The following is a 9,884-nucleotide window of genomic DNA, read 5'->3' on the forward strand; positions in this document are numbered from 1 at the left end:
CCCTCCATCTGTTAAATCCCTTGTCCGCACCTTTATTTTCATATGTGGCGCTTATGTGGAATTTTTATTCTCTTAATTTAAATCTAATCCCATTTTTATTTTATATTTTCTATTCTTCTTCACCACTTTCCTTCAATGGAGACCACTGAAGCTCAAATTTGGCAAAGTTTACAATGGAGATGGTGAGGTACAGGGCGACGCTCCGGCATTGAGATTTTGTTGGTGGTGATGTTAGGGCCACTGTAAATGAAGTAGGAGAATAAATATTATTAGCACTACTAAATGAAGTAAAAAAAATTAAAACATTTGAAAACTCCAAAGTCCTGAAAAGTAAAAAAAATTTAAAAAACTTGAGAACTCCAAAGTCCTATTCACTGGCTGCCAGCAACCGATTCAATTGCGATAACCCTTTTCTCTTTTTCTTTTCTGAGGTCCATAACTTTATACTTCACTTTGACCACTCTATGTATCAAAATCTCAATTTTGGTATGAACATCTTATGTTTACCCTTTTTTCTTTACAAGGTTTTTGGTTTAATAATTTAAAAGGGATCAGTCGGGTCTTTAAAAAGTAGAACATGCTTCAATTTGCTGATTTTGTAGTTATACGTACCAGGTTTACATAAAAAAAGTTTGTAAGTTTTGTTGATGAAAACTAGCTATCATTGGGTATCTAAAGACGTTGAATACAAGCTTTAGAGCATGTCATAGCTTTTACAGTGAAAATGGTAGAGGTACACGGCTGGTAACGTTAAGGCCATTGTAACTTGGCCAAATTTGAGCTTTAGTGGTCTCCATTGAAGGAAATTGGTGAAGAAGAATAGAAAAAATAAAATAAAAATAGGATCAGATTTAAATTATAGAGAAAAAATTCTACATAAGCGCCACATATGAAAATAAAGGCGGAGACAAGGGGATTTAACAGACGGAGGATAAATATGACCCAAAAATAAAATATAGAGGCAAATATAGTCCTAAAATTGAATGACAAGAATAAATATATCAAAAAAAAAAAAAATAACGAAGGGCAAATATAATTTTTTTTTTTCTGAGAGTACATGGGCAAATATGACCCTTTTCCGAATAGAAAAACTTTGGACAAAAGATTCCTTTTAAACTTAAACATTGCAGTGATACGCATGCACAAAATGACTTAGAATTCAGGTACTAAGACTTGTCAGAGAAGATGAAGTGTCATGAGCCATCCATTAGTAATGAAAGTAAAATTCAGCTCTAGGCTTTTGTTCACCAGTCACTATGCTGACATTAAAATGACAAACTTGCTGCCCAAAGTCTAGTCTAGACTTAAAAGGTAAAGCATGCTCAACCGTCTAAGTAATATTACTTGGCAAAGCCGTATTCTGTTACAAGAAAATGCACAATCTCGCTCAGAAAATCACCGACCTTTTTTGGGCATGGTCCCTCATCACATGCATCAAAAATTTCAATTTAGCATCTTTCTTCCATATGATTCTAGAGTTATCTCGTCCCATTTTATAACTACCTTCTAAAATGATAATATCGTACACTTGTAGTTCACACATAGACCGGGGCAAGTATGAAGATTACATATATGACCAGTGGCGGAGCCACATAGAGCCGAGGGGTTCCGAACCCCCTCGGCGGAAAAAAATAGTATTTTTACAAGGTTAAAATTATTTTTTATATATATATAGTAGATGTTGAACCCCCTTAAGCTTCTTCGTATGTTTACTTTTTTATAATTTGAACCCCCTCGGCGGAAATCCTGGCTCCGCCACTGTATATGACATGGTCAGACCATGAGTTGGTCTCATCTTACTTCTTTATGAACTGCTTGCACCTTATAATGTCATATATGTGTGATCATTTTGAACATTATTTAATTTTTGTATAATTGCATAACTATCCTTTTTCTGTCTTTCTTTTCTAACTTTTCCTTTAATTTTGCTGAGATTTCAAAGAATCTCTTTTCATTTTTCTTTGTCGGCCAATATTGTCAGTCAATACTGTCGGCCACTTGTATCTTTTAAATTTTATCGTTATATTTTCCTGATCCATTATATAAGGATCAGTTATTGTAAGTTCTGAGTTGAACAACCCCATCGCCAGGGTTATTAATCTAGTAAAAGTCCCTCTGAAGTATCATCTCACCGTGCGATCCGTGCCCGTGATGGTATCAGAGCCATGATACAGGAGTGGTAATAGATGATATATGTTCAACACACCTCTCCTAATGGATATCATTAGAAGAAAAAATACTATTAAAAATAATAAAAAAAAAAAAGGAATATGATATGCCTCAGCAATTAGATCTGCTTAATAAGTGGACTATTCCTAAAATTCAGCCTAGATTAATTTATCAAATGGGTACTTTTGAGAAATCAGGTCTCAAGTAAGTGGTAAAAACCACTGAAGAAACGATTACAGTTGATGGTGATCATGCTATTTTTAGATTATAATTGCATATCTATCTTAATATACTTTATATTTCCACGACATTTATTTGATGCAGAAGTTGAAACTTAGATGCCCAACATTCGATCTCATAATATAGTTAGTCTCAGTAGAATTTCTGTTTCATTTTGTTGTCACCTATCCCATAACATTCCCATAACAGTCTTCTATTTTAATCATTGTATTGTTATTCTTTGTATAATAACTTTTTCCATTCCATTTGAATCTACATTGTACCTACTAAAACACTTAAAGAGGATATGGTATGCCAAGACTAGGGGTGTACATGGACCAGATTGATTCGAATTTTAAGTTAAAGAGCCCACCAACTAATGAAATACGGTCCAAATTTTTACGATCCATCTCAAAGCAGCCACTGAAATTTGACCTACTATGAATATTGTTTTTTGTATTGTGCCGCCAAATGGGCTATTAAGACCCTAAATCATACACTTTTCATTTCATGATTGGAAGATGTTATTTTGCCACTCTGAGTACATCTGATATTATTTTAGTATTTTAAATACTGAATTTCATTAGTCGAAATGCTGATGATATATTAAAAATTCCATTTTTTTTTTCCAAATATTTTCTTACACCATTATTTACGGATCTATTCCTATGTCAATGATATTCAAAAGAAAGAAAAAGTTCCACTCAAAAATAACGAATTTGAAGGGATGGGCCGTCTCATCATCTAAGGCCCATTCATTTTGCACGTGGTTTGTCTGTCGTAAATCAAAGACTCCGACCCAAGAACAAAGCCACGTTTTGCATACACTTGTTTATGAATCAAAGAATCTATTTTGTCGTAATCTATTAAACAAGAATTTATGTACCATCTAATTACTTGTTGTTAGCAGAATCCGCGGTTAAGTTTTCTTTATGTCTGAGCATTAGCGATTGGTTTACGCGTTTAAGCAACTTACAGCCACACGTTTTAATATTTAAAGATCATCAAGATTTATACATTCATATAAAAAAGACCCAATTTAATTCAGCTATTCCAAATTTCTTCTAAATCTGTCCAAAGTTTGACCCTTTTATCAAATTTGGCAACATAGTGAGTTTCTCCTTCTAAATTTTTTTTCTTTCCCTAACTTATGTGTTCAAGAAACAAGATTCCCCCTAAGATTCTGGTTTTTGAATTTTAACGGCACATTTTGATGTTCTGTTTTATGTCTTTATTATGTTTTGGGCTTAGATATTTAGTTTTTGGTTCTTGAATTTTTGTTATCTTGTGACTAACTTTTATATTTGTATTTGATTTCAGAGTCTAATTGTTATTTTGCTTTCTGCTTCTAGTTGAGTGATTGCAGGTTGTAGTCTATTGAAAGTTTGCATTTGATCAGCTATGGTGAAGGACACAGTGTATTATGACAAATTGGGGGTTGGTGTTGATGCAACTCCAGCTGAAATTAAGAAAGCTTACTACTTTAAGGTGATATATAGCCTTTGCTTACTACCCCTCCGTTCACTTTTACTTGTCTAGTATTCTAAAAATAGATTTTCGCTTTTACTTGTCACTTTTAGCATATCAAGATAAGACAATTTATTTTTTTCTGTTTTACCCATAGGATTAAGTGAAAATATGCATCAATTAATGTGGGTACATTGGTAAATTATGTACTCCATTTATTATTTCTTAAATAGCATGAAAAGTTCAAAGTGGACAAGTAAAAGTGAACGGAGTGAGTACTAGATCCAATGTTTGCTAGGGGTCTCTATTAGACTAGTTAGTAGTAGTTTATATGCTAGTAGAAATAATAAGAACTTCTAGTGCTTGAGAAATTAAATTTTACAACGTTGGATCGGGATGAACTTAAATGAAGCGACATGGACAGTGAGAATTCAAATAGTTGACCCTGAGGCGCAATTTTTGTTTTATGTGCATTTGTTTGGTGTGTTTATCACAACATTCGTCCCTCTAAACAAGGTTGGATTTCTGTAATTCCAATAGCAATGCTACTTAGTGTTTTCCATTTTTGGTCCGCAATGTTGCATCTATATGCCGAAAGACCAAAGGATCATTTTGTTGAAGTTCTATACTACTCATAGCACCAAGTAATTTTGTGCTATGACTAATTCGAAACTATAATATAGCAGTTGCTAGTTTGTAAAAACAACTATTTGTTAGTATATGTCTGTGATTCCAAGACATTTCTCCCCACCTCAAGTAAACCTCAAGCAAGTGATGCATATAGGTCAAGGGAACCCGGAGTTAGCCTAGAACGAGCGACTATTTTATAGTCTACCCTAGCAACGAATCTTAAGTTATCCTTGAGAATTTTTTTTGGAAAGTAAGTTTTCCTTGAAATTTGTCTGTACAAGATATTTTTAGCTTCAAGTTAAATTTTCACTTGCACTAATATCTAGTTATTTATTAGGCAAGGACTACACATCCAGACAAGAATCCTGGGGACCCACAAGCCGCTCGTAATTTCCAGGTACAACCTTGATGATCTGTTACATCTTTTTGTTTTCCTTGTCAACTAGGTACCTAGATTAACAAACTCTTTTGGACACTTTGAGTCGCCATACTTCAAATTTCATGAAAGCAGCAACTTCTTTACAGTTTCCTTTGCCTCTCTCTCATTTTTCTTGCTCTTATTGTTCACTTTTGAAGGAACTAGGGGAGGCCTATCAGGTGCTGAGCGATCCCGAGAAACGTGAACTTTATGACAAATACGGTAAAGAAGATATGCCGAAGTAAGTATGCAATTGGAAAAGCCGTGTTCATTTTATCCCCCTTTTATTTAAAGCTACTTCCATTTGTTCTGGCCTTCATTTTAATTTTCAAACTATTTTTGTCATACTTCATACTTAGGGCCCACTTGTGGGTTTACACTGGGTATGTTGTTGTTGTTGTTCATACTTAGGGCCTGTTTGGCCATGATTTGAAATCAGGTCGATTTAAACTTGAAATTTTGTTTGGACATGCAATGTGGATCTCAAAAGTTGTACTTGGACATGCAATGTGGATCTCAAAAGTTGCACTTTTTCTCATAAACATGGGAATCCCACAATTTGTAGAAACTATCTGGACGTCCCCAATTCTTACAATCTTAATCAAATGAGCAAGCCATAGTTCATAAACAAGGTATCAGAATATCCTAAGGTGTTGCGTTAACAAATCGCATATCTTCATGTTCCTTGTGTTGCGTTAACAAATCGCATATCTTCATGTTCCTTTTATAAATAAATGCTTGTGATTACATACCATTACAAACTCTCAAATACGCATAATTTTACTAAGATCCACTGGTCCAATAAATTAACAATAGTACTTAATATAATCCTCCCGCATGGTTTGAACAATCACTTCATGTCGAGCATGACTCTTTTTTTTTTGCAAAATTTAAATTATGGTCAAGTTTTAAGTTTAAAAAAAATTGAAATCTCAAACTTGGAATTGAAGTCCTACCTTTTTGTAGGTTTTGGGATTTGAAATCAAATTTCAAATTGAAGTTGAAGTTTTGTTCAAATGTCTTAAACAAACACTGATTTCAAATTTGAGCTCCAAATTGCATGTCCAGACACCTACTTAAACTTTTCTGCAAAAATTAGTAAGAGGCTCCTAGTCAACTTGTACCAGCAGTAAGAAAACTGAAAATCTTCTAATGATCTTGTGGAATAAACTTTAAGAAGTTGATCATTAAACAATGACTTGTTTACTTTTTTTTATTCTAAGAATTCAGGTAGAGGAAACTATTTTATGTTTTCACTTTGTCTCGCCTTTTTTAGGGATTTGATGCACCCTGCTGCTGTATTTGGAATGCTCTTTGGGAGTGATGTATTTATTGATTATGTCGGGGAACTTAGATTGGCTTCCATACAATCTGTTGAAGACGAAGAGGACGAAGTTGTTCCTGAGCTTCGTAGGCAGAACATTCAGGAGAAATTGAAGGTATTTTTGCTTCACAGTGTTTTCATATAAGTTCAATTCTTCATGCAATAGATTGAGGCAATCCTCTTTCAACTACAGAAATTGCAAAAGGAAAGGGTAGAGAAGCTCACAACAATTCTAAAAGAACGTCTTCAACCATATGTCGAAGGCCGAAAGGATGAGTTTTTACAATGGGCACAAACAGAAGCGCAACATCTTGCTCAAGCTGGTTAGATTATTTCACCTTCTTGTCCCTTATTTCTTTCTTGAAAGCTTAATCAATTAAAGACGCTCCCTATTCTGAACTAGTTGACATCATAATGCATCCACTATATGCATGCTGCTCTTTTTGAGCATATTTAATTCCGGTATGTAATAATTGTTCATTTAAGACAATTGGCGTTCCTCGAAAGGTAGGAGTTCTCTAAGGATGTATTTGGTACGGAGGAAAATGTTTTCCAAATTTTCCTTGTTTAGTTGGTCAAAATTTTTGGAGAACATTTTCTCTAGGAAAACAAGTTTCTTAAAAATGAGGAAAATGATTTCCCTAGTGAAAGTACGGAAATATGTTCCACAAGTGGCATTCTACATTGATTGTGTCCTCCCTACCCTTCAACACACCTTATCTTCACCCCCACCCCTGTAGACCCCATCCCCACCACTTCCAACCTTACTCCCCCACCTCACCTCCCTTAGTATTTGCCGATATTATATACAAATGCTTTTAGGATAAGATTTTTCGCTTACATACCGAACACAAGAAAATTAGTGAGGAACTCACTAATTTTCCTGGAAAACATTTTCCATGGAAAGTATTTTCCATCATACCAAATACACCCTAAATCTCATACTAATCCTAGCATCGGCATACAAATTTCTAATCAATCTAAAAAGCTCCTGGCAAGCATCGAACCTATTGTAAATGTAACAACAGCTAAGTCTTAATGCAGACTAACTTGTATGGTCTTTGTGGATCCATTCGCTTCCTTGTGTTCTGCTCTTAGCTTCACATAAATTTTGGGAGAAGGTAGATCTTTTGAGGCTACTTCATCCCATATGTTTTAGGTCTACCTCTTTCCTGTTTTAATACCTTCATTCATCATAGTTGTTATGTAGTCCATATGTTTTTCGTCATCTAACATCACTACGAGTGGCTTTCCGATTTTTGATGAGAAAAATATTCATACTCAGCAATAATTATTTTCATAATATGCCGTGTCAATCAGATATCGAGGACTTTCAGTTTTTGAAATGATATTTTCTTTACATGGTCATATTTTCAGCTTTTGGTGAGGCTATGCTGCATACTATTGGTTATATCTACACAAGGCAAGCAGCAAAAGAAATTGGGAAAACTAAAAGATTCATGAAGGTGCCATTTTTGGCAGAATGGGTAAGGGACAAAGGACACCTAATCAAATCACAAGCGATGGCAGCTTCAGGTGACAAAAATTGAACAGGCTTTATTCTTTTCAACTTCCGTATATAACGTTAAGCCGCAAAAGGCCCCCTTTTTTTCTGATAAATACATTTAGCAGTAACATGCGTTTGGTTTATGTTTAGGGGCTGTTTCTTTACTTCAAATACAAGAAGAACAGAAGAGGTATCAGGAGGAGAACAAAGTAGAAGATGCAATCAAAACAATGGAAGAAAAGAAAGATATCATGATTAAATCACTTTGGCAAATTAACGTTGTGGATATTGAGTTAACTTTATCGCGTGTTTGCCAAGCGGTAAGCACTGCCACTTCTTCCTTATCCAATTCTCTTGTATCCTGCATATACTGCTGCCCACATCAAATTTATGGTTCAATCAACTAGATTACTTACAAATTGGAGGGAGTGCACCTAGACAAAAGATTAAATGGCAAATGAGTTTCTTAAGAAAAGTTTCTCAATTAATATTTCATTATTGCCGTGTTGTCAGCATGATTTGTATCTATCTCCTCTTGTTGATTAAGAATCCTTGTCTAGTCTTGTCTGTCCTGAGCATTTCGCTTTTCTTTTATTAATCTGAACGCCACCAGCCTTTTATAATCTTATGTCATCTTTGTGGACTTTCTATGGACTGAAACACTCTGTAACTTAGAGCAAAAAATAGTGCAAGTTCCACATATTTATGAAATGAGAAGCCTCTACATGTTTATGAAGTTCACTCATTTATTTTGTTTTTTTGTTTAGGTCCTTAAAGAGCCCAATGTTCCTAAGGATACTCTCAGGCTACGTGCTAGGGCCATGAAGAAGCTGGGTACAATTTTTCAGGTGAGTGTGGACAAAGGTGTTTTTTGAGCATTGCAACAAGACAAAATTGCTTTAGACTTTTAACTTGTGTACTTTCGTCCCAGAAAAAAAAAATCATTAGAAATTTTATAAAAGGTGATCATAATTGTAGTTTCCCGTGATGATGTTGGAGATCTTGATGTAAGACCAATGATGACATAAATATAACTGAAATCCAATAGCCATTTGGGTGATAAAAGACACTACGTGGTATAAAAAAGGGAACAGAAGCTTTTAGCATATGTTCCCCTTCATTAATAAATATTAGTACACTAATTGTTAAATGGAGCAATTTTTTTTTTTTTTTGTCCAATCAATTTTAAGATTCTTCATGGTATGTAAACACTCTTCCATTTGTTCTCTCAGGGTGCGAAGCCGGTGTACAGAAGAGAGAGCAGTTTGCGCAGTGAAAACATAGATATGGTAGATAGTGGTCCATCCTCTAAATGAAGCTAATATTTCTCCACTGTATTTTTTGGTGTAGAGACTTATAACAGCTGCATCCATGCTCGAGACTTGTTCAATGTTGTGCGCCTCTCTTATTACATTTATGTATCTCCCTGTTCTTCAGACACAGTTTGATCGTTCTATGGCCAAAATCTCAATTTTTGGAAAGCCTTCGACTGAGATTTTGTTGAGTACTTCTATTTATTTGGGTATAGGTGGTATCTCTTTATTCTTCGTGATATTGACCACATTTCTGATCCATATTTGCATTTCAGTGTACTGGTTTGGTATGGGAATAGGGGAACGTGGTGAGATAGATCAATATCCAATCATAGAGCAACTAGTTGCTCGATCTTAATCTTGCGCTAATCTTGCTTTCTTGAGTGCATACTTTTGACCTTTTGTTGTACACTTCAGTTTTTCTTCCTTTTTAATGTTAAACAAAACTATAATTAGATGAGATAATGATAGTTGCATTAGTTTAGTTTGTTAACCTCTTTTTTATGATGATACGTGGGATCCAAAGAAGGAACTTCAAAAACTGGGAAGGTGTTGTCAAAAAGCAAAAGAAGAAATAACAAATGAGACTTGGTCTTTTATACCAACTTCGATTGAATTACTTTGACTTTGCAATACATAGCACTAAGAACTATTTTAACTTCAACTTTTTTAGGTGAATAAAAAGGATAATTTTCTTGCTCGAGCTGTCATTCTTGTTAAAAGTCAAGTTTGAGCACTTCAATTTAAATTATAGAAAGTAAAAGAAAAAGGTGTGGGTTGGAGAGTTTCAAATGGTTATTGGCCAGGGGGAGGAACGACTACTTCTCTCAAAATATA

The 9,884-nt window shown here is 34.6% G+C and overlaps 1 protein-coding gene across 3 annotated transcripts; it reads left to right on the plus strand.

Annotated features, from left to right (window-relative positions):
- The first annotated feature begins 3,060 nt into the window (after nt 1-3,060).
- Nucleotides 3,061-9,215, plus strand: LOC132599194 (chaperone protein dnaJ 10). Of its 3 annotated transcripts, none has more exons than XM_060312463.1 (10): nt 3,061-3,498; nt 3,755-3,876; nt 4,823-4,882; nt 5,062-5,144; nt 6,180-6,342; nt 6,421-6,550; nt 7,605-7,763; nt 7,885-8,054; nt 8,502-8,582; nt 8,967-9,215. In XM_060312463.1, the coding sequence occupies exons 2-10, from the start codon at nt 3,790-3,792 to the stop codon at nt 9,048-9,050; spliced, it is 1,017 nt and encodes a 338-aa protein (XP_060168446.1). In that variant the 5' UTR covers nt 3,061-3,498; nt 3,755-3,789; the 3' UTR covers nt 9,051-9,215. The 3 variants fall into 3 exon arrangements, with proteins under 3 accessions (XP_060168446.1, XP_060168444.1, XP_060168447.1); XM_060312461.1 differs by having other exon boundaries at nt 3,063-3,498; nt 3,741-3,876; XM_060312464.1 differs by having other exon boundaries at nt 3,288-3,306.
- The last annotated feature ends 669 nt before the right edge of the window (nt 9,216-9,884 follow it).

Source organism: Lycium barbarum, chromosome 6 (assembly GCF_019175385.1).
Source record: "Lycium barbarum isolate Lr01 chromosome 6, ASM1917538v2, whole genome shotgun sequence".
NCBI classification, from domain to species: domain Eukaryota; kingdom Viridiplantae; phylum Streptophyta; class Magnoliopsida; order Solanales; family Solanaceae; genus Lycium; species Lycium barbarum.

Excerpts from the sequence above, each read along its gene's own strand:
- LOC132599194 (XM_060312463.1), top strand. The coding sequence starts at position 3,790 with ATGGTGAAGGACACAGTGTATTATGACAAATTGGGGGTTGGTGTTGAT. Across the intron at positions 4,883-5,061 it reads AAGCCGCTCGTAATTTCCAG|GAACTAGGGGAGGCCTATCA; the intron begins GTACAACCTTGA and ends TCACTTTTGAAG. Across the intron at positions 5,145-6,179 it reads GGTAAAGAAGATATGCCGAA|GGATTTGATGCACCCTGCTG; the intron begins GTAAGTATGCAA and ends CGCCTTTTTTAG.